The following is a 25,936-nucleotide window of genomic DNA, read 5'->3' as shown; positions in this document are numbered from 1 at the left end:
CAAGAAAAATTACATTTGTCTTCCTTACTGCAGTTTATATACAAGATCTTTACATAAAGGAAACACTTTTTGGCTGTCATTTTCAAGAAAAATTTACACTTTTTTGCTGTAATGCAGAAACCAGCAATAACTAAAAAAGACACACACCAACATCATTGTTTATCACGTTCACATCATGTGGAACAAGAATACTTTAAATTCAAATCTGAAAAGATGAATACATCAATGAGTAGCACATGTTTAAAATTTGTATAACTATTTGAATGCATTTTGCTAATGTGTGAAGCAGAATGTTAAACATTGTTTTCTATTATTTTGCATTTGGTGCATTGTTTATAGCTTATTTGTCTGCCCTAATTATATCAGTTGTTATGTAATAATATTATGTGGGCTTTTGCAGCAACAGTACTTCCAGAACAGCACAATCTGCTGGTGTATAAGATATGACACAACAGAGGAGCAAATTAATGGATTTTGCATGAAAACACGCAACAGGTGTTGATAGTTATGAATAGTGATGAAATGAGATTCAACATTACAATATCATTTCATGATGTTGAAATGTGGCAATGTTTCAGAGAACCAGCTGTTGGCACCTCACATCTGTGCACGCATACATTGCAACCCCTACTCACTGCTTGACATCACTCTAGGCAGCCATGCCATCAACCATTTGGCCCAGCATGAACGAGTCAAATATGTAGTCAGGAATAATGACAAGAGCTTTTTGGATGAACGCATGCACTTATCTTCTCATCACCACCACAGAGTTCCCGCTGCCCTACCAGGCCGAGTTTTACATAAAAAACATGAACGTTGAGGAGATGCTGGCAAGTGAGGTGCTGGGGGACTTCTTGGGGGCTGTGAAGAACGTATGGCAGCCTGAGCGCCTCAACGCCATCAATATCACTTCAGCATTAGACCGCGGTGGGCGTGTGCCGTTGCCCATTAATAACCTCAAGGAAGGGTGAGTATTGATTTTTTTTATCTGCAAAATCCATTTTTACTATGACTACAGACAGGTGAGTGATGCCGAATGTTACTGCATTTCCTTATATATATATATATATATATATATATATATATATATATATATATATATATATGTATATATCCATCCATCCATCCATTTTCTACCGCTTATTCCCTTTCGGAGTCGCGGGGGGTGCTGGCGCCTATCTCAGCTACAATCGGGCGGAGGGCGGGGTACACCCTGGACAAGTCGCCATCTCATCGCAGGGCCAACACAGATAGACAGACAACATTCACACTCACATTCACACACTAGGGCCAATTTAGTGTTGCCAATCAACCTATCCCCAGGTGCATGTCTTTGGAAGTGGGAGGAAGCCGGAGTACCCGGAGGGAACCCACGCATTCACGGGGAGAACATGCAAACTCCACACAGAAAGATCCCGAGCCTGGATTTGAACCCAGGACTGCAGGACCTTTGTATTGTGAGGCAGATGCACTAACCCCTCTGCCACCGTGAAGCCCTATATGTATATATATATATATATATATATATATATATATATATATATATATATATATATGTATATATATATATATATATATATATATATATATATATATATATATATATATATATATATATATATATATGTTCATGTACTCAACTTCAGTAAGCCTTTCATGTCTTTGTTCAGCTACATTTAACGAAATATCATTGTTAGTACCAGTTGTAACCTTTATAGAATGATACTTTCTGAATATGAACCAAACCAGAGAAAAGTCAAATACACAGTTTGTAAACAAACTTTATGAAGCTGCTGAAATACAAACATAAAAAAAAAATAGAACAAATGTCTAAAATATATATATTGACATTGAAAAAATACTAACTGCATCACTTCTGACCATTAGATTGTGCTACTTTTGCATTAAACAAATACTTTGCAGGTTGCCCAAATAAAGTAGATATAAGGAAACTTTAAAGATGTACTATTGTTTATACGTAATAATTTAGTCGACTGGGCAGTGGGCAGATCTACATGGACCTGCTCGGGTGGAGAGACGTCCCCGCCCTCCACGAGTCTCCCGCTGCCTTGCGGGCAGGTTTTGGATAACCAAAGGCTAAGGGAGTCAACCCTGACGTCAAATCCGGAGCCGGAGTCCCTAAGGCAGTCTGACCATGTCTTCAGTCCGGTAACTCCTGCAATGCCGCTGGTGCCAAGACGTATCGCGTTTTACCTTTCCCTTGGCTCCATCAGCTGTGTGGAGAGGGCAGATCTGCTGCATAGGCAACAGCTGATTCTCCACCACCTTGCCCAGGCTAGTGCCTTGGAGAGAACACTCCAGCTTCACTGAAAAGTGTCGAAACAACACTTCTTGGCGTAGAGCTGGCGCCAGGGGTTGCTTTCGTCGGTGAGAGAGATCAAGTCGACTAAAACTAAATCACTTTGGCTAACTAATGTCTGACAAATTAATTTCATCCATCCATCCATCCATCCATCTTCTTCCGCTTATCCCAGGTCGGGTCGCAGTGGCAGCAGCCTAAGCAGGGAAGCCCAGACTTCCCTCTCCCCAGCCACTTCGTCTAGCTCTTCCCGGGGGATCTCGAGGCGTTCCCAGGTCAGCCGGGAGACATAGTCTTCCCAACGTGTCCTGGGTCTTCCCTGTGGCCTCTTACCGGTTGGACATGCCCTACACACCTCCCTACGGAGGCGTTCGGGTGGCATCCTGACCAGATGCCTGAACCACCTCATCTGGCTCCTCTCGACGTGGAGGAGCAGCGGCTTTACTTTGAGTCCCTCCCGGATGGCAGAGCTTCTCTCCCTATCTAAACTAATTTCGGCCGCTTGTACCCATGATCTTTTCCTTTCGGTCATGACCCAAAGCTCATGACCATAGGTGAGGATGGGAACGTAGATCGACCGGTAAATTGAGAGCTTTGCCTTCCAGTTTAGCTCCTTCTTCACCACAACGGATCGGTACAACGTCCGCATTACTGAAGACGCCGCACCGATCCGCCTGTTGACCTCACGATCCACTCTTCCCCCACTCGTGAACAAGACTCCTAGGTACTTCAACTCCTCCACTTGGGGCAGGGTCTCCTCCCCAACCCGGAGATGGCACTCCACCCTTTTCCGGGCGAGAACCATGGACTCAGACTTGGAAGTGCTGATTCTCATTCCGGTTGCTTCACACTCGGCTGTGAACCGATCCGGTGAGAGCTGAAGATCCCGGCCAGATGAAACCATCAGGACCACATCATCTGCAAAAAGCAGAGACATAATCCTGCAGCCACCAAACCGGAACCCCTCAAAGCCCTGACTGCGCCTAGAAATTCTGTCCATAAAAGTAATGAACAGAATCGGTGACAAAGGACAGCCTTGTTTGAGTCCAACCCTCACTGGAAATGTGTCCGACTTACTGCCGGCAATGCGGACCAATCTCTGACACTGATCGTACAGGGAGCGGACCGCCACAATAAGACAGTCCGATACCCCATACTCTCTGAGCACTCCCCACAGAACTTCCCGAGGGACACGGTCGAATGCCTTCTCCAAGTCCACAAAGCACATGTAGACTGGTTGGGCAAACTCCCATGCACCCTCAAGAACCCTGCCGAGTTCCACAGTTCCACGACTAGGACGAAAACCACACTGTTCCTCCTGAATCTGAGGTTCGACTCTCCGGCGTAGCCTCCTCTCCAGTACACCTGAAAAAACCTTACTGGGAAGGCTTAGGAGTGTGATCCCATGGGAGCTGGAACACACCCTCCGGTCTCCCTTCTTAAAGAGAGGGACCACCACCCCGGTTGGCCAATCCAAAGTTACCGCCCCCGATGTCCACGCGATGCTGCAGAGTCTTGTCAACCAAGAGCCTCAAATAACTCCGGGCGGCTCTCATCCACCCCTGGGGTCTTGCCACCGAGGAGCTTTTTAACTACTTCAGCAACTTCAGCCCCAGAAATAGGAGAGCCCACCACAGATTCCCCAGGCACTGCTTCCTCATAGGAAGACGTGTTCGTTGGATTGAGGAGGTCTTCGAAGTATTCCTTCCACCGATCCACAACATCCGCAGTTGAGGTCAGCAGAACACCATCCGCACCATACACGGTGTTGACAGTATACTGCTTCCCCTTCCTGAGGCGGTGGATGGTGGTCCAGAATCGCTTCGAAACCGTCCGGAAGTCGTTTTCCATGTCTTCCCCGAACTCCTCCCATGTTCGAGTTTTTGCCTCCGCGACTGCTGAAGCTGCACACCGCTTGGCCTGTCGGTACCTGTCCACTGCTTCCGGAGTCCTATGAGTCAAAAGAACCCGATAGGACTCCTTATTCAGCTTGACGACATCCCTCACCGCTGGTGTCCACCAACGGGGTCTAGGATTACCGACAGGCTCCAACTCCCTTTGGCCACAGCTCCAATCAGTTGCCTCGACAATAGAGGTGCGGAACATGGTCCACTCTGATTCATTATCCAGCACCTCCCTCGTGACATGTTCAAAGTTCTTCCGGAGGTGGGAATTGAAACTTTCTCTGACAGGAGACTCTGCCAGACGTTCCCAGCAAACCCTCACAATGCGTTTGGGCCTGCCAGGTCTGTCCGGGAACCTCCCCCACCATCCCTGCCAACTCACCACCAGGTGGTTCAGTAGTAAGCTCCGCCCCTCTCTTCACCCGAGTGTCCAAAAGATGAGGCCGCCAATCCGATGACACAACTACAAAGTCGATCATGCAACTGCGGCCTAGGGTGTCCTGGTGCCACGTGCACATACTGTATGGACACCCTTATGTTTGAACATGGTGTTTGTTATGGACAATCTGTGAAGAGCACAAAAGTCCAATAACTAAACACCACTCGGGTTCTTTCTTCCCAATCACGCCTCTCCAGGTTTCACTGTCGTTGCAAACATTAGCGTTGAAGTCCCCCAGCAGAACAAGGGAATCATCCGAGGGAGCACTCTCCAGTACTCCCTCGAGTGTACCAAAAAAGGGTGGGTACTCTGAACTGTTGTTTGGTGCGTAAGCACAAACAACAGTCAGGACCCGTTCCCCACCCGAAGGCGGAAGGAGGCTACCCTCTCGTCCACTGGGTTGAACTCCAACATGCAGGCTTTGAGCCGGTGGGAAACGAGAATTTCCATCCCAGCCTGTCGCCTCTCACTGGCGGCAACGCCAGAATGGAAAAGAGTCCAGCCCCTCTCGAGAGAAATGGTTCCAAAACCCTTGATGTACGTCGAAGTGAGTCCGACTAAATCCAGCCGGAAATTCTCTATTTCGCGCACTATTTCAGGCTCTTTCCCCCCCAGTGAGGTGACGTTCCACGTCCCGAGAGCTAGCTTATGTAGCTAAGGATCGGACCGCCAAGTGCCGTGCCTTCGACTGCCGCCCAGCTCACATCGCACCTGACGTCTATGGCCCCTGCTATGGGTGGTGAGCCCATTGGAGGGGGGACCCACTTTGCCTCTTCGGGCTATGTCTGGCACCAACCATGAAAACAGGCCCGGCCACCAGGCGCTCGTCATCGTGCTCCACCTCTGGGCCTGGCTCCAGATGGAGGCCCCAGTGACTCGCGTCTGGGCGAGGCAAATCTGGGTCCTCGATATATCTTCTTCATAAAGGGTCTTTGAGCTGCTCTTCGTCTGATCCCTCAAATTAATTTCAAACAAAATTAAATCATGCTGTCAAAATGAACACTGTTGATGGGCCTATTTGAGGCGTGGCGTTTATAATTAAAGTGGCCTAGCCAGCCATTACTGAGGCAAGGCAACTGTTACAAAGAGAAAATACAATATCAATGTCAGGCAGAGCTGCATAAAGGTTTATTTTTCTCTCATGACTTCCCTAAGGGACCAAATTTTGTTTCTGCGACCCTCCTGAATTGAATAACTGGGTGATATTTATTTGTATATCTATACAACACACTGTGATTTACATTCTACCAGGGAGGTAACGATAAACGGTTATAATCAAAACCGGGGTAAAACTACCGCCTGTCAGTATTGAAATGATGGAAATACGGTGATTGGTAACCAGACTTTGATAAACTCTCGGACTGACTAACGCCAGCCAATTAGCTTAAATTGACATGAATACAAGATATATTAACGTTTTTACCCGTTAATAAAGAACATACCCCAATCTAAATCTATGTAAACACATTACTGTCTGGGCTCCTAAGATTTTCAATTCGATGAACCGAGTGATCGTTCTCTATTCGAAGGAATATATAATTTTTTTAACACCTTTAACAAACGGCGGTGTCTACAACAGGAAGTGCGCTTGTGTAATGTCACATAAACCGTAAATGAAGCCAAGTGAACACTAAATTTGACTCTGTCAGTACAATTTTATCGATCTTGATCAATAATTTATTTTTAAACTTTTACAAATTTAAATGGAAGATAAACGTTCTAACACCCAAATAAAATATAGCTCTTAAAAACCCAAAACAGTTTTTATTATTTTGCCAAGAAAGTATATTGTGTGTCTGTTTGTTATTCATTAAAAATACAACTTGATAAAAGAATTTCAGTGTATGTATAAGTACTTTTACACCCTGCTATTTTGCAAGTTCTCCCACTTAGAAATCATGGAGGGGTCTGAAATTTTTACGGTAGGTGCATGTCCACTGTATGAGAGATAACCTAAAAAGAAAAATCCAGAAATCACAATGTATGGTTTTTTACAATTTATTCGTGTGATACAGCTGAAAATAAGAATTTGAACACCAACATTAATATTTGGTAGCGTAGCCTATGTTTGCAATTACAGATGTCAAACGTTTCCTGTACCATCCCAAGAACACCATCTGTACTGTGAAGCGTGGGGGTGGTAGCATAATGCTTTGGGGCTGGACTGTATTAAGGAGAGGATGATTGCAGCCATGTATTGTGAGATTTTGGCCTAAAACCTCCTTCCCTCAATCAGATCATTGAAGATGAGTCATGGCTGGATCTTCCAACATGACAATGACCCAAAGCACACAGCCAGGAAAACTAGGAAGTGGCTTAGTAAGAACCATATCAAGGTTCTGGAGTGGTCTAGCCAGTCTCCAGACCTAAATCCAATTGAAAATCTTTGGAAGGAGCTGAAAGTCTGTGTTACTCAGCGACAGCCCAGAACCTTGACTGATCTAGAGAAGATCTGTGTGGAGGAGTGGGCCAAAATTCCTCCTGCAGTCTTTGCAAACTTGGTGAAAAACTACAGGACACGTTTGACCTCTGTAATTGCAAACAGAGGCTACTCTACCAAATATTAATGTTGGTGTTCAAATACTTATTTTCAGCTGTATCACACGAATAAATTGTTAAAAAATCATAGATTGTGACTAATGCACCCCCATAGCATCACAGATACTGGCTTTGGAACTTTGCGTCGATAACAGTCTGGATGGTTCGCTTCCCCTTTGGTCTGGTTGACCCGATGTCGAATATTTCCAAAAACAATTTGAAATCTGGACTCGTCAGACCACAGAACACCTTTCCATTTGCATCAGTCCATCTTAGATTATCTTGGGCCCGAGAAGCCGGCGGTGTTTCTGGATGTTGTTGTTAAATGGCTCTCGCTTTGCATAGTAGAGCTTTAACTTGCACTTACAGATGTAGCGACAAACTGTATGTAATGACAGTGGTTTTCTGAAGTGTTCCTGAGCCCATGTGGTGACATCCTTTAGAGATTGATTTCGGTTTTTGATACAGTGCCGTCTGAGGGATCGAAGGTCACGGTCATTCAATGTTGGTTTCCGGTTTCTCTGAATCTTCTGATGATATTATGGATCGTAGATGTTGAAATCCATAAATTTCTTGCAATTGCACTTTGACAAACGTTGTTCTTAAACTGTTTGACTATTTGCTCATGCAGTTGTGGAAAAAGGGGTGTACCTCGCCCCATCCTTTCTTGTGAAAGACTAAACATTTTTTGGGAAGCTGTTTTTATACCCCTGCGATGAGGTGGCGACTTGTCCAGGGTGTACGCCGCCTTCCGCCTGATTGTAGCTGAGATAGGCACCAGCGCCCCCCGCGACCCCAAAGGGAATAAGCGGTAGAAAATAAATGGGATGGATGGATGGATGTTTTTATACCCAATCATGGCACCCACCTGTTCTCAATTAGCCTGCACACGTGTGAGATTTTCCAAATAAGTGTTTGATGAGCATTCCTCAACTTTATCAGTGTTGCTGGCATCAAATTCTAAAGTTAATGAATATTTATAATTTTTTTTTTTTTATCAGTTTGAACATCAAATATGTTGTCTTTATAGCTTACTCAACTGAATATGGGTTGAAAATGATTTGCAAATCATTGTATTCCGTTTATATTTACATCTAACACATTTTCCCAACTCATATGGAAACAGGGTTTATAAATAAGATAAGGCTCAGAATTGCTTTCTTAACAAACTTTCTACATATAAAGTGCAACATTTCTACACAAAGTGCAACATTAAACTGCTTCAAGTTATTGCTCGGATTACATAAAATGACAAAACTTTTCTTCTACATATAAAAATATGTCAGGAGCTTATCTCACTTCCTGTTCATGAGAAAGGACGCAAAAAAAAAGGCTCAGCTTTTGCTACCGGAGTTTTTGTTTATTCTGAAGATTTTGACCACTGATTTGCGATCACAGCCACAGGAGAGTCACCTGGCATCCTTGACCTCATTTTGGTCAGTTGTGAGGCACTGATACGCTGAAATAAGGCAAGTTGGATGAGACGTTTGCCTCAAGCCATCGGCGCCTTACTGCAGCTCAAAGCGGTTGCCTAGCAACCAAAAACTATGGCGAGTTTACAGCTGTTTTAAAGTGCTTCCAACGTCGCAGAGTGTTATAAGTTGACAGACTAACCCTCAAATTGATCTGTGAACAACACAAGGTACGCATTGTTGGAACAACCAAGTTAAACGTGCTGCAAGTTGCTAAAGTAACTGCCGTTTAAAACACAAGAGGCACTGACGTCATCGATCTGCCGCTATGCCAAAAGCTAAAGGGAAGACTGAAAGCCCGAAACCTTCGGTGTCAGCCGACACAGGACACAACTGGGACCAAGATTTGAGAGTGGACACAGGAAATGAAGGGGAACAAGGAGTACTACTAAAAATACTCCATGAATTAAAAGAAGGTTGGATAGAAATGAAGGAAGAAATTAAATAAATAAAAAAAGATCTGAAAAAAGCAATGGAAGAACACAAACAAGATGTGAAAAGTCTGCAGCAAAATATTGAAAGTCTGCAAACTCACATCATCACCAGAAAAAAATGAAGTCTCTGATATGTGCCAACAATTGAAGACCTTTCAAGAAGATATGCGCCAACAAATGAAGACCCTTCAAGAAGACAACTACGTGCTGTGGAATATCATAGATGAAATGGAGCAGGATAAACGAATGAATGATATCATCGTGACAGGGCATCAAATTAAACCAAGATCCTATGCGAAGGCTGTGAATAATGTAGGTGAACCAGATGAAATTGATCTTGTCTCGTCAGAACAGCAAGTGTTCAACTTTCTGCAATCCAAGGAAATTGAAATCGACATTGATACCATCGAAACATGCATCCCACTGAACAGAAGAGACAACAACGCCACTCCAGTCGTGCTCGTGAAATTCGTAAACAGAAAATCTAAAATGGCATTGCTGAGACAGGGAATTAAGCTGAAGGGAACAAATGTGTACATGAATGAGCATCTCACTAAACGTAATGCTGGAATCGCCAAGAAAGCACGCGAATTGAGAAAGCAGGGAAAAATCCAGGGAACCATGAGCGCCAACTTTAAAATCAAGCTGAATGGAGGTCCAGAAGCAAGAGTAAATGTTGTCAATGACAACCAAGACCTGGACAAATTTTAAGTTTACACAGCTTCCACAACAACAATGATAACAGTCTCTGACAGAAAACAAGCACCTAAACTCAACATCAACACTACTACGCTGCAAGGGACGACTAAAAAAGAAGACTTAGATTCAGGACTGCATCCATCTACACTTATAGAGATTATTGAAACGACATCAAAGATTGTTGAGCAAGGAAATATGGAACTACAAAACTTCTGCAACAAAGAGCACACAAACCAGGATTTGGAAAACGATATAGATCCAGATACAATTTTTTTTCCCCACATTAGTAATAATTGTTTTTATTACACAGATGAGCAATACAATAGCATCATTAAAAGTGACAACAAATTGTCAATTATTCATTTTAATAGCAGAAGCTTGTATGCAAACTACCACAACATTAAGAACTTTTTGGAACACATTAACGAACCCTTCAAAGTGATCGCCGTCACAGAAACATGGATTGATGATAAAAAAGGAATAGATTTTGATCTGTAAGGATATGAACTAAACTATATTAACAGAACCAACAAAAATGGAGGAGGAGTAGCTATGTATGTGATGAAGAACCTAAACTACAAAGTGGTAAAAAACATGTCATTTGCTGTAGATAATATCTTAGAATGTATTACCATGGAAATATGTCAGGAAAATAGCAAAAACATAGTAATCAGTTGTATATACCGATCACCTAAGTCAACTATGGAAACATTTGAAGAATGGATCAAGGCAACTTACATGGACAATGGTAAAAAAATTATTTTCTCATGCGGTGACTTTAAAAATGACTTATTGAACCCTAACAAGCAATTATTCATTCATTAATACAATGTACAGCATCAGTTTATATATATATATACATATATATGTATATATAGATGTGTGCATATATGTATACGTATGTGTGTGTGTGTGTGTGTGTATATACAGTGTAGGCGTAATAGGATCAAACTTTCTTGTTCTTGTCAAAAGTCTAGCAGCCACATTTTTTACCAATTGTAATTTTTTAATGTTAGACATAGGGAGGGGCTTCACGGTGGCAGAGGGGTCCTGCAATCCTGGGTTGAAATCCAGGCTCGGGATCTTTCTGTGTGGAGTTTGCATGTCCTCCCCGTGAATGCGTGGGTTCCCTCTGGGTACTCCGGCTTCCTCCCACTTCCAAAGACATGCACCTGGGGATAGGTTGATTGGCAACACTAAATTGGCCCTAGTGTGTGAATGTGAGTGTGAATGTTGTCTGTCTATCTGTGTTGGCCCTGTGATGAGGTGGCGACTTGTCCAGGGTGTACCCCGCCTTCCGCCCGATTGTTGCTGAGATAGGCACCAGCGACCCCCGCGACCCCAAAAGGGAATAAGCGGTAGGAAATGGATGGATAGATGGACATAGGGAGACCCTAAAATAATATGTTTTAGTAATGGAGATGGGACGTAACAAAATCATGAATAAGGATCTCAGCGTCGGTGGACGACAAAATGGGACGAGTTATAGCGATATTATGGAGATGAAAAAAGGTTGTTTTAGTAATACTCTTACTGTGTGACTCAAATAAGAGAGTTGGGTCAAAGAAAAATACCGAGTCGCTTTGTGTCATTGTTTTGTTGTCCACTGTGGAATTATTAAATAAAAAGTAGTTTTTAAAAAAAAAAGCTCACTTCCTTATAGATTATTTTCTACTGTATTTTCCAGACAATTGCGCGCACCAGTATACAAGCCGCACATACTAAATTTTAGAAGAACAAAAACGTCTCCATATATTAGCCGCACAGCTAATATATGTACTTTTTTATTTACAGACCATAATTGTTTCCAAGCAGTGTCAGTAAAACGGTTGATCAAACAAAACAGAACTCATCGTCAAGGATCCACTAGCTGTGGAAGCTAGCTCTCCAATCAGCTAAACAAACTCAATAACTCAACTGTGACGTTTTCGGGAATTTACTGAGGAATTTGTGTAACTGAAACAATATAAAAACAGTGCTGTTGTAAGTTAATAATACTAACACAGACTCTCGTAAATGTGTTAGCATAGTGGTTAACGCTAACGACCCTAGATTAATTACTTTACGACAGCATGCAATATGTTAGATGTGATTTAAATGTTTTACAGGCACTACTCCACACACTTCAACACAGTATCAGGTATGATACAATCGGTGAATTATGCAAAACATTTAATCCTTCATGATTAATCATCTCCTTCATTTTGTGTAAAATAGCTATAGTTTGAAATATTTTGTAACTTTTCTGTTTTCCAAGACATCAATCTTAACACCCAAAAACCTATTTTGTGTTTATTATTAAAAAATAAGCTTTTAACATTATACTTTTAATTGTGATCAATTTGTTTTCAACCACCTCTATACAAATCTGTAATATTTTGTCCTAAATGAAGTAAGGTTGTGTCAAGTCAAACCTTGTTTATACAGCACATTAAAACAATATATGTTGAAGATAATCCATCCTTTTTTCTACCGCTTATTCCCTTTGGGGTGGTGGGGGAAGCTGGTGCCTATCTCAGCTACAATCGGGCGGAAGTCCCCACCTCCTCGCAGCACACACAAGATAATGAAAGCCTTAAAAACAATACAACTGGGAAATATACAATAATCAGTAATAAAGTAGCAGCAAAAAATAAACTCATGACGTAAAACAATTTAAAACCTTGGTGTTTGCGAAATGCTTGAGAAAATAAAGGAGTTTTAAGCAAGGTTTTAAAATGCTCTATTAATTGAGCAGCCCTAATGTGCCAAAGCAGATTGTTTGGTTTAGGGGCAGCTACAGAAAAGGCTTTGTCCCTTCTAGAGCTGAGTGTACATGTACAACGTTAATTTGAGTTTTTTTTCAGTACGGATGCCTCAAAGGTAGCGTTTTACCTCAAATCCTAAATTCAATTACATGTTTTGTTTTTGCCTTGTGTACAATAGTGCTGCTGTGTGTGTGTGTGTTATTTTTGTTTGTTTTGTTTTGTACAGTACGATCAAAAGTGCTTTATAAATAGTTTGAATTGAAAACAGTCCAAACGTCACCTGAGACGATCAAGACAGTCTAAACATCTCCTGAGACGATCAAGACAGTCCAAACGTCTCCTGAGACGATTAAGACAGTCCAAACGTCTCCTGAGACGATCCAGACAGTCCAAACGTTTCCTGAGACAATCGAAACAGTCCAAACGTCTCCTGAGACGATCAAGACAGTCTAAACGTCTCCTAAAAGATTGAAACAGTCCAAACGTCTCCCGAGACAATCCAGACACTCCAAACGTCTCCTGAGACAATCCGGACACTCCAAACGTCTCCTGAGACAATCGAAACAGTCCAAACGTCTCCTGAGACGATCGAGAGGGTCTAAACGTCTCGTAAAAGATTGAAACAGTCCAAACGTCTCCTGAGACGATCCAGACGGTCCAAACGTCTCCTGAGACAATGGAAACAGTCCAAACGTCTCCTGAGACGATCAAGACAGTTTAAACGTCTCCTAAAAGATCGTAACAGTTCAAACATCTCCTGAGACGATCCAGACAGTCCAAACGTCTCCTGAGACGATCCAAACAGTCCAAACGTCTCCTGAGACGCTCAAGACTGTCTAAACGTGTCCTGAGAAGATCAAGACAGTCCAGTTGCGATTGATTATTGCACCCAAGATATTGCCAATGACTATCTTTCTCCCGCACCAGCGTGTACGTGATGGTCGGCGCTGACGTTCCCTTCTCGTCGTGTCTGCGTGAAGTGGAGAACCCTCACAACCAACTGCGCTGCAGTCAAGAGATGGAGCCTGTCATCAGCTGTGACAAGAAATTCAGAGCTCAGTTCCACATTGACTGGTGTAAAATCTCCCTGGTGAGGAAGCAAACCACAAACTGGCCTCTTTGGACTCTTTGAACGCCACTATCTTGTTTAGGTGGACATCAACAAAGTAGCCCCAGTCTACATCACTCGCCCTGAAGCAGGTCCTGGTATCCTGGCCGATTTTGGGGATTACAAGCCGCCGTCCGAGTACCTGAAAAGCCGGGACTACTTCACCGACTTCATGGTCACGCTGGCTATCCCCGCGGTAGTGGCACTCGCTCTCCTCTTCATTCTGGGCTACAGCATGTGCTGCCGAAGGGAAGGGGTGTAAGTGTGTCTTTTTTATTGGCGTGCAAAAACTAGACGACTAATCTGGACCGCTACTGCAGCTTTCCATCACCATGAACCTGTGGAGCATTGCCATGGCGATGGCTCTTCATCATCTTTATGTGGTCATTTCACCTTTGACAGGCCATTGTAGTTGCTATTAGTATTAATTCAGCCATCTTTGTTTTGTTTCTAGGCAAAAAAGAAACATGCAAACATCAGCGTAAGTCTTTCATCTCTCCTGTATGCTGCATTTTTTGTCCTCCATCTTGCTTTTTTCATCCCATTCATGTTCATCTCTCATGAGCTGCTCCAAAATGTAAGAAATTGACCTCTGAATAATATTTTAGTTATGCACGTTTTTTTAAAGGAATATCATATTTAAACCTATTTTCTCAGTACAAAGGATGCATTTTTTTATTTGTACATATATGCAATATTCAGTCCAAATAATTTCATTTCCTTTTTCTAAACCAACAATTTAAAATTCATAATAAAATAAAACAATTGTATGTAGTATTTAAACAACAAAATTACTGTGTAGTTCCTTTTGATCTATATATGTAGTTTTAACTAATAAACTAATTCAAATGAATTGTTCAAGTTTTTGTAATTCTAGACACATTTTATTTAGTGTTTTTGTAGTTGTATATTTAATATTTGATCTGTTTTAAAATGTGTTCGTTTTAATTATTAAACTAATTTAAATTAATAAATACAATAATTGCATTTACAAATTATATGTATATCATCGCATATTCAATAAATATTTGATAGAGTTTGTAATTGTTAAACTAATTTACATTAATTAAAATGTTGTGTTTAATATATTTCTGTGCATTTAAAGGGGAACTGCACTTTTTGAAATATTGCCTATTGTTCACATTCGTTATTGTGAACAGACGGATTAATGCATTCTAAATATTAAATATATGTAAATAAAAGTCTGCTTACAGCGTAGCCAATGGGAGGTCCTCTATCCCGCCCATAAATCCGATAGATAACCATTTAAAAAGCGCCAACAATACTTCATTTACATTTGGTGACTTGAATATAAACATGTATAAGTGATATTTTTATTATAAATATTAAGTATTAGTGATGTTATTATAAATATTGTTATTATAAATGTTAACAAGTATGAGTCATGTTATTATAAATGTTAACAATTATTAGTAATATTGTTATTATAAATATTAACACATATTAGTGATATTATTATAATATTAACATGTATTAGTGATATTGTTGTTATAATTTTTAATAAGTATTAGTCATGTTATTATAAATGTTAACAAGTATTAGTGATGTTATTATTAATATTTACACGTTATTAGGCTTATTATTATCAATATTGACACATACTAGTCATATTGTTATTATAAATATTAACAAATATTAGTCATATTGTTATTATAAGCCCTAATGCAGACAAACTATTGATAGTGGCGACGTGGTCACTTCCTATGTCTCACTATGTTGACATCTAGGAGTGGTCCGCTGCTTTCTCCCTTCTTTGCTCCCTATAAATGTATTCTAGATCATAAATCATGATCTTGACAGTAGATAACATAAATATATAATCCGACAAGTTTCGACACTTTGACAGGCATTTAGGACCTGGAACTGGCGGGAATGACAGGAAAAGGTGCTTGGTTCCACCTCCTTTTCTTGGCGAGTCATTCTTCATCCAAATGTGTATATATGAACATCCGAGCATCCTAGACATATAGTAATATTCAGGGATGTTGTTAAAAAACAACAACAACTGTTTGATGCGCTTTTGAGATGAATGCTCCGCGTATATTATGTTTTATTAAATGTTATTATGGGATAGATTGATTGGCAATACTAAAACGGCCCTAGTGTGTGAATGTGAGTGTGTATTTCATCCGTCTATCTGTGTTGGCCCTGCAATGAGCTGGCGACTTGTCCAGGGTGTAATGCATCCCGCCCGATTGTAGCTGAGATAGGCACCAGTGCCCCCTGCCACCCCAAAGTGAATAAATGGTAGAAAATGGATGGATGGATAAATGTTATTATAAATGTTACTACATGACAGATACACTTAAAATCATGTATATACAATCTTAAAGGAGGTGTTCCATGTTGTTTAAGCACTTTATGCAGAATTGAACGGCTCCTTTAGCTTACATTGTAAACTGACTTTTGATCGCATTTATTTAATATTTAGAATGCATTAAAAAAATCCATCTGTCATGGTTTTCATGATTGTGAACGCAAAATACCCCCTCAAAATGTGCAGCTCCCCTTTAACTATTTGTCGTAACTTAACCAGTTTGAATTATTAAAAAAAAAACATAATTATTTTTATTGATAAACCTGTATTTATTATCTGTATGAGTAAAGTGCCATATATTTGTGTGCTTCTATTCAATTCTATTCCTTTAAAAGGGAATACATTTACTCTATTACGTGCACCTGACAATGATACACTGCTTTCAGAAGTGAATATAACCTTTGACCTAAACACAATGAATGTAATGCAGCATTCAGCTGGTGCACCACAGCTCCATCCAAAAGTCCACCAAAGAGATGCGCAGCATGGCCAAGAACCGAGAAATCTCCTGGCCACTTTCCACGCTGCCCGTCTTCAACCCCGTCAGCGGCGAGGTGGTGCCGCCCATCCATCCCGACAACTACGAGACCACCAGCATGCCGCTCATGCAGGCGCAGACGTGAGTAGCGCTCACCACCACATTCAAGTGTCCCGATGCGACCTCATGTGTCTTTCCCGCTGCAGGAACCTGCACAACCAGATCACTATCCCGCAACAGCAGCCATCAGGTGTGTGAATGTACCTGCCTCCAATTGGGGTTCTACCTGTCGCTACTAATATTCACAGTATGGCCAACTTTTTATCCTGCAACAGCAGTTGTGAGGTCTGTGAAGGTACCTTCCTCCAATAAGGGTTCTACTTGTAGTTGCAGCCAGAGTAGAACAATTCCCAGTATTGGGTTTCAGGCTCAATTACTGGTCAAAAGCCAGTCATGTGACAACATGGCGACATAACCACTACCAACTTTGTGTTTGCGGCGCCTTGTTGGTGTAAAAGGAAGTGAAGGTTTGCCACCCATCACAGCGTCTTGTGCCAGCAGAGAGAACACAAATAACAGAAGAAATTCCTACATTAAAGAGATGGTTTGACAAAAACAGACTTTGGGCGACTCACACTAAAACTAAAAAAATGTTATTTAGCAGAAGAGAAATTGAAACACAAACAGACGGACATTGAAGTGTAAAATAAACCATTTTGGATATAATGATAAAAATAAAATGTACTCGAAATATCAAAAATACAAAACATAAGTACGTCAGTAATGAATAAAGCCAAATCAGTTGTAGACCAAAAATCACTCCGTATTCTCTGGTGCCCACCAGTTATACCATATCTGAATTATTGTGCAGAAATATGGGAAATAATGACAAAAGTACACTTATTGATGTGTTTTAGAAAATAGATGAGTGACACATGCAGAGATTACAAATAGACCATTTCATATGGGCTACTTCACACAAAAGTCACAACACGTGATTTTTGATGCTTCCGTGTAGTTTTTTACGTTTACTGCACCGTCGGGTGGCTGCTAGTCATCAAACATTGCAGAAACGTAGCAGCGGAATACGTCAAATACGGCTGCAAAATAAAAGCATGTTTTATTAAAACTTTATGAGCTGGAGTAGGTTTAGTAATATATATATATATATATATATATATATATATATATATATATACACACACACACACAGGTTCTGTTCATATTATTAGAATATCATGAAAAAGTTGATGTTTTTCAGTAATTATATTCAGAACGTGAAACTTACATATATCAATTCATTACACACAAAGTGATACATTTGAAATGTTTATTTCTTTACATTTTGATGATTAGTACTGACAATTACTGAAGATCCCAAATTCAGTATCTCAGAAAATTAGAATATCAGTTAGTACCAAAAAATTTTTTTTAGAAATGTGGGCCAACTGAAAAGTATGAAGATGGAAAGTTTCAGCATGTACGGCAATCAATACTTAGTTGCAGCTCCTTCTGCCTGAATTGCTGCAGCAATACGGCGTGGCATGGAGTCGACCGGTCTGTTGCACTCCTCAGGTGTTATGAGAGCCCAGGTTGCTTTAATAGTGGCCTTCAGCTCTTCAGCATTGTTGGGTCTGGCATCTTGCATCTTCCGCTTCACAATACCCCATAGGTTTTCTATGGGGTTAAGGTCAGGTGAGTTTGCAGGCCAATCAAGAACAGGGATACCATGGTCCTTAAACCAGGTACTGTGTGCAGGTGCCAAGTCACGTTGGAAAATGAAATCTTCACCTCCATAAAATTGATCCGCGGCAGGCAGCATAAAGTGTTCTAAAACTTCCTGGTAGACTGCTGCATTGACCCTAGACCTCAGGAAACACAGTGGACCAACACCAGCAGATGACATGGCACCCCAGACCATTACCGATTGTGGAAATTCGACACTGGACTTCAGGCAACGTGGATTCTGTGCCTCTCCTGTCTTCCTCCAGACCCTGGGATCTTGATTTCCAAAGGAGATACAAAATTTACTTTCATCTGAAAACATAACTTTGGACCACTCAGCAGCAGTCCAGTCCTTTTTGTCTTGAGCCCAGGTGGGACGCTTTTGACGTTGTCTCTTATTCAAGAGTGGCTTTACACAAGGAATGCGACAGCTGAAGCCCATATCTTGCATACGTCGGTGCGTGGTGGTTCTTGAAGCACTGACTCCATCTGCAGTCCACTCTTTGTGGATCTCCCCCACATTTTTGAATCGGTTTTGTTTGACAATCCTCTCCAGGGCGCGGTTATCACTCTTGCTTGTACACTTTTTCTACCACATCTTTGTCTTCCCTTTGCCTCTCTATTAATGTGCTTGGACACAAAGCTCTGGGAACATCCAACCTCTTTGGCAATGACCTGTTGTGTCTTGCCCTCCTTCTTTAAAGTATCAATGGTCATCTTTTGGACAGTTGTCCAGTCAGCAGTCTTCCCCATGATTGTGTGTCATATAGAATCAAAACGAGAGACCATTTAAAGGCTTTTCCAGGTGTTTTGAGTTAGTTAGCTAATTAGAGTGTGGCACCAGGTATCTTCAATATCTGACCTTTTCACAATATTTTAATTTTCTGAGATGTTGAATTTAGGGTTTTCATTGGTTGTCAGCTATAATCATCTCCTTTTTGGCAAAAAACACTTGAAATGTATCAGTCTGTTTGGAAAGAATGTATACAAACTACAAGTTTGACTTTCTAAATGGAATTAATGAAATAAATCAACTTTTTCATGATATTCTAATAATATGACCAGCACCTATATATATATATATATATATATATATATATATATATACACATGGCGCCTCTCTTTGTCGGCCATACTCTTTATACACCACTCTTGCACACATCCCTCTAACAATGATTGGCACTACTACTATTCAGAGCCATGTGCTTACACTGCCTGGAGTGCGCCCTCGTGTGGTGTGCATGGTGCACTAACATGATCCTCTTTCTTTTCACCGCTAACAAAGGAGATAACTATGTCATGTCCACATTTAGAAGGTTGGAGGTAGGAGTTGGAATCTATTTCAAGTCTACTTTCATCTAAACTTGAGTTTGTAGCATTTCAAAGTAACTCTTTGTCTTTGTTGTTTTTAGGTAAATGGTATTCCTGAAGAGAGAAAAGTGGCCGAAGCACTGAATTTGTAATCTAATTTGATGAAAATTCCTTCTTGTGTTCATGCTTACAAAGTGTCTTAAAGGGAACTTTTGAATATCATGTGCTATGGTTGCTGAACGTATTGCATAGTTTCACTTTCATTGCACAGGGAAAAGAGCATTTATCATTAAATGTTCACATATAACAATTGTTTTGTATGGGTGTTTATTAGAGATGTCAATCCTGCAACTCACGATTAGATTCTCAATTAAAAACAACGGCCGATTCAAATCATTCTTGCAATGTAGTTACTTGATAGAAAAATCAAAATGAAACCTGACCTAAACCCACAGCAAGTAAGCGTGGACATGTCCTTTTATGAAGTCAAGTATTTTAGGAATATGTGAGAACCGCAATTTGGATTTAAATAGTTTTCAACACCCTTAGTTTGTTAAATGAATACAAATCTGCACATAGTAGAAGGCAACAGTGCACATTTTATAATTTTTTTTTTTACCAATGTTATGTACAGTACAGCAGAATAAAATGTATTTATAAATAATATGGATACTTTCACATTTTTTAAGACGTCACAAAAAAAGGGTTACTTGTGTAACATCTTTCAAAGAGTATATAAATAGTCGTCGCTGTTACGCTACCAAAATGAACAATGAAGTACCACGATGACTGGAAGTGATCCATGGAATAATAATAATGTTCAATTACAAATACAAAATGTATCAGTCACTTGATTTCCTTAATAAAAAGCTGCTTAAGCGCAGAAAATAGTCTGCACTTCTTTAACATGGAGTCAAAAGTGCTGTAGGCGGCGACAGGGCCAAATGTTTCTTGTTGTGCCAGTCTGTGCTTGTCTTGCAACGTGTGGCTAACTTGTGAAGTGCATCTTCTACGATCGTCAAACCTAATACTTGTCTTCAATTCACCAAAGTTACAAAATAAAAGTATAAAACATCAGCTTCATTTTAAATAATTAAATACTGTACATGTATTACACAGAATTTCAGAGCGACAGCAGATGACCACAGGACCAAATTACTCACACAAAAAGTTAGCAAAATGTGTCATGTCAGAGCGAGTTTGCATATTTGAAGTATTGAAGGTCATCAAGCAGAAGCAGATAGTTGAAGTGGACGGAATGTTGATCCTTCAGTCTGCTGTAAGTCTTGAAATGCTTGAACTAATGGCTCATGTAAACTTGTTTTGGAATAGTTCTTCAGTGTGCGACTAACACAGCAGGCAGACGAGTCGTGTGGTCCATCAGCAGCCTCCTCATCCTAAATAGAGAGTCAGCAGGTCTTAATCAGGTCCCATGCGCCGGCGAACTGTCTCTGGTCATCATCTGGACCAGTAGCGCCAGGACCCCAACAGCCCCCACTCTTTTCAGCAGAGCCACCGTGTCCTTTGGGATAACCACCTGGGCGAGGTCGTTAGTGATGAGCGAGATCTCGTGAGCTACGCACACGAAGATAAAGGAGCTGACCATGATGTTCAGAGAAGGGTTTCCCGGGATCAGGATCAGGATGCCCTTGGTGTCCGCCGCCAGCCAGATATGGTACTGACAGATAAACAGCTGCAACAACACCATCGGCCGCCAGGTGGCAGCAACAAGTTAGTTGGCTATTCTTATTAACCTCGATAACTGGTTTGCAGCTTTATGCATATATATATATATGTATGTATATATATATACATATATATATATCAATATCTATATTGATATCTATATAGATATGTTTATATCTATCTAGATATACAAACCCCATTTCCATATGAGTTGGGAAATTGTGTACGATGTAAATATAAACGAAATACAATGATTGGCAAATCATTTAACCCATATTCAGTTGAATATGCTATAAAGACAACATATTTGGTGTTCAAACTCATAAATATTTTTTATTTTTTGCAAATAATCATTAACTTTAGAATTTGATACCAGCAACACATGACATAGAAGTTGGGAAAGGTGGCAATAAATACTGATAAAAAACATAAAACAGGAATGGGAAAGAATTCCACTTTCAAAGCTTCAACAATTAGTTTCCTCAGCTCCCAAACGTTTATTGAGTGTTGTTAAAAGAAAAGGTGATGTAACACAGTGGTGAACATGCCCTTTCCCAACTACTTTGGCACGTGTTGCAGCCATGAAATTCTAAGTTAATTATTATTTGAAAAAAAAAAAAAATTATGAGTTTGAACATCAAATATCTTGTCTTTGTAATGCATTCAATTGAATATGGGTTGAAAAGGATTTGCAAATCGTTGTATTCCGTTTATATTTACATCTAAAACAATTTCCCAACTCATATGGAAGCGGGGTTTGTATATCATATCTATATCTATATCTATATATATATTTATGTGTGTTTATATATATATATATATACATATATATGTAGGTGTGGGAAAAATCACAAGACTACTTCATCTCTACAGAACTGTTTCATGAGGGGTTCCCTCAATCATCAGGAGATTTCGGTATCGAGCACTATTCTCTGGATAATCCAATCAAGACATATATACATATATATATATATATATATATATGTATATATATACATGTGTATATATATATATATATGTATATATATATATATATGTGTGTATATGTATATATATATATACACACACACACACACACGTGTATATATAAACATATACGTGTGTGTATATATACATATATACACGCACACACACACGTGTATATATAAACATATACGTGTGTGTATATATACATATATACACGCACCAACATATATATAAATAAATGGGTTGTACTTGTATAGCGCTTTTCTACCTTCAAGGTACTCAAAGCGCTTTGACACTACTTCCACATTTACCCATTCACACACACACATTCACATTCACACACTGATGGAGGGAGCTGCCATGCAAGGCGACAACCAGCACCCATCAGGAGCAAGGGTGAAGTGTCTTGCTCAGGACACAACGGACGTGACGAGGTTGGTACTAGGTGGGATTTGAACCAGGGCCCCTCGGGTTGCGCACGGCCACTCTCCCACTGCGCCACGCCGTCCCTATATATATATTTACACACACATATATATGTACAGTATATATATATATATATATATATATATATATATATATATATATATATACACACCCACATATATATATACACGTGTATATCCATCCAGCCATTTTCTACCACTTGTTCCCTATACACATTTATGTGTGTGTATCAGTGACAGGTGAGTTGTGGCCTCACCTGCCATCGTGGAAAGAAAACATTTTTAAAATTAATTATATTGTTATATGTATACACTGATTATACTATAAAGTTATTTTCCATTTAACTTCACCAGTTTTAAATAATTTTTTATGCAAAATCGCTTAATTTTCACATTTCCCGTTCAAATACTGAGAATTACTTGCGGTGAGTCACAGCCAGCTGAGCCTCCCGTGGATTGCTCAACTATTCGCCTAACTGCTGTCTGCTGTGTAGTGAGACCGTATTGCTATATGAATTATGTTATACATTTCCATAGTTTAGTTAGCTGAGGTATATAATGTACAGTGTATTTTGTCAACAACTGTATGTGTGTAACGTATTCCTTGTGCTGGGCAATCATAAAACTGCTGCAAAACACGTACAAAGTGAGGCTCCTGTTCTCCGGCCTCCTGGTGCTAGAGGGCGTTAGTGATCCCAGAGATCATTCTTGCACTACTCGGCTAGGCCGAAGCCGTTATGTTTTAAAGTTGTCGTTTGCTTGCATATAGTAAAAACAACCGTCGAACATTTTACAACTAATTGTAAACTTCTAGGTGCCGATCATCAGGGCTGAGTTGCGACGAAAGTGTGTGTCTATGTTGAGATATTACGCCGAGTTGGTAAGTGAATTTGTTTGCTAATAGTAGATAGTAGCCGTACCCATGTATTTTCTATGGGCGGTTAGCATCAGGTTTTAATCCTGTTTCCTCCAATCTTTCTGATCCGATTGAATTTATATTTATGTCGAGTCTTTATTTTGGGTACTTAAATATGGTGACTGAGTATTGTGGCGTTTTATGGCCATCTGCAATTTTTATGCTACAGTAAAGACAATGAATGAAAACGGCCGCTGGAGCGCAGTTACACCTGACATAGTGACAACACTGTGTACTGTCGTGTTTATTTTCTACATACATGTGATTATTTAATATTGTTAATGTTAGCAGTATTATCACTAAAAATGATAATAATAAGTGTCATTTATTTATACTATATTAGCTAAAGTACCTGCTACATTAAGTTAAAGTACCAATGATTGTCACACACACACTAGGTGTGGTGAAATTTGTCCTCTGCATTTGACCCATCCCCTCGTTCACCCCCTGGGAGGTGAGGGGAGCAGTGAGCAGCAGCGGCCGGGAATCATTTTTGGTGATTTAACCCCCAATTCCAAACCTTGATGCTGTGTGCCAAGTAGGGAAGAATGCCGGTATGAGCTTTCAAACATAACTATGGCGTCACATTAGTGCCAAAAAACCAGGCAAAATTCGTAGTTTGTGAACCCGTTCTCAAACAATGGCAATAAAAACGTTTCTGATTCTGATGTATATATATATATATATATATATATATATATACACACACACACACACACACACACACATATATGTATGTATACCTACACATAGGGCTGGGCGATATATCGATATATCGCAGGTTTGTCTCTGTGCGATATAGAAAATGACTATCGTAATATTCGAGTATACGTTCTCACCAGTAGCTTTTAGCTGCAGGAATTCAGGCTCTTCACACTCTTTCCTGTCTCTCCTCACAGACAAGCAGGCACATTCTTACATACGTCACAACTGTCACGTCATACGTCACACACACGCCCTCACCCAGCAGAGAGGTAGCGGCGTGGCTAACGTTAGCTGCTAACGTAGCCCTAAGAGAAACAAGGTGCGGATCTTGTAACAAATGCAGGAAGACTTAATTCCCAATAAAAACAGTAGGGTTTCCATCGTCTGGCGGTGGTTCGGCTTCAAGTGGAAATATGTCGAACAGACAACCGTAATTTTTCAAGTGTGGGGCGAAAGCGTTGCTATAAAAAGTAGCATTACTGCTAATATGTAGCATCATTTGAAAAGTCACTCGCTAGAGAATGAAGAGAATTTCATAACCTTAGTAACCTACCACATAGTGAAGGACGAATACTATTTGATTTCCTATTATGCAGCTCAATTTTATTTGACACTTAAAATGTCTCTGACAATCTTGCACTTTATGTTTTGGAAATGACTTGAATGTTTGTGCCATTGCTTAATAACTTTAATAAATATACTTTTGGTCAATTGACTTAGTTGTGATTTCCCTCTCTGCATGAAAGTTTAAAAGTAGCATATATGAATGCAGCATGCAGAACAATGTTTTAATGTATACACATATGAACATCATACTGCTGTGATTATATGCATCAAGTGTTCATTCAAGGCCAAGGCAAAATATCGTAATATATATCGTATATCGCGATATGGCCTAAAAATCTTGCGATATTAAAAAAAAGCAATATTGCCCAGCCCTACATACACACTCACACACACACACACACATACATACATACATACATACATATATACATATATATATATATATATATATATATATATATATATATATATATATATATATATATATATATATATATATATATATATATATATATATATATGTATATGTGTAAACCCCGTTTCTATACGAGTTGGGAAATTGTGTTAGATGTAAATATAAACGGAATACTATGATTTGCAAATCATTTTCAACCCATATTCAGTTGAATGTTTGATGTTCAAGCTGATTATTTTTTTTTTTTTGCAAATAATTATCAACTTCAGAATTTGATGCCAGCAAAACATGACAAAGAAGTTGGGAAAGGTGGCAATAAATACTGATAAAGTTGAGAAATGCTCATCAAACACTTATTTGGAACATCTCACGAGTGTGCAGGCTAATTGGGAACAGGTGGGTGCCATGATTGGGTATAAAAGCAGCTTCAATGAAATGCTAAGTAGTTCACAAACAAGGATGGGGTGAGGGTCCCCACTTTGTAAGCAAATTATCAAACAGTTTTGGAACAACATTTCTCAACGAGCTATTGCAACGAATTTAGGGATTTTACCATCTAAGGTCCGTAAAATCATCAAAAGGTTCAGAGAATCTAGAGAAATCACTGCACGTAAGCGATGATATTACGGACCTTTGACCCCTCAGGCAGTACTGCATCAAAAACCGACATCAGTGTGTAAAGGATATCACACCATGGGCTCAGAAACACTTCATAAAACCAC

The 25,936-nt window shown here is 40.0% G+C and overlaps 2 protein-coding genes across 10 annotated transcripts in view; one reads left to right on the top strand and one right to left on the bottom strand.

Moving 5' to 3' along the window:
• Positions 1-19,823, top strand: part of sgce (sarcoglycan, epsilon) — a 40,664-nt gene extending 20,841 nt beyond the window's left edge. For 2 of the 4 annotated variants that reach the window (XM_061882384.1, XM_061882382.1), the window contains exons 5-12: positions 769-967; positions 13,481-13,643; positions 13,705-13,919; positions 14,116-14,142; positions 16,430-16,618; positions 16,684-16,727; positions 19,488-19,525; positions 19,615-19,823. In XM_061882384.1, the coding sequence (XP_061738368.1) occupies positions 769-967; positions 13,481-13,643; positions 13,705-13,919; positions 14,116-14,142; positions 16,430-16,618; positions 16,684-16,727; positions 19,488-19,525; positions 19,615-19,665 (926 nt within the window). In that variant the 3' untranslated portion in view covers positions 19,666-19,823. The remainder of the gene's footprint in view (positions 1-768; positions 968-13,480; positions 13,644-13,704; positions 13,920-14,115; positions 14,143-16,429; positions 16,619-16,683; positions 16,728-19,487; positions 19,526-19,614) is intronic. The other 2 variants (XM_061882383.1, XM_061882385.1) reach the window with 2 other exon arrangements.
• Positions 10,148-25,936, bottom strand: part of casd1 (CAS1 domain containing 1) — a 126,568-nt gene continuing 110,779 nt past the window's right edge. For 4 of the 6 annotated variants that reach the window (XM_061882378.1, XM_061882373.1, XM_061882379.1 and 1 more), the window contains one exon: positions 19,824-21,206. In XM_061882378.1, coding sequence (XP_061738362.1) covers positions 20,937-21,206 — 270 coding nt within the window. In that variant the 3' untranslated portion in view covers positions 19,824-20,936. Of the gene's footprint in view, positions 10,979-17,114; positions 17,578-19,823; positions 21,207-25,936 lie in introns of those variants that run through there. The other 2 variants (XM_061882374.1, XM_061882375.1) reach the window with 2 other exon arrangements.

The sequence above is a fragment of the Nerophis ophidion genome, linkage group LG21 (genome assembly GCF_033978795.1).
Source record: "Nerophis ophidion isolate RoL-2023_Sa linkage group LG21, RoL_Noph_v1.0, whole genome shotgun sequence".
NCBI classification, from domain to species: Eukaryota; Metazoa; Chordata; class Actinopteri; order Syngnathiformes; family Syngnathidae; genus Nerophis; species Nerophis ophidion.
Note: the sequence above shows the minus strand (reverse complement) of the source record. Positions and strands in the feature narration are given on the sequence as shown.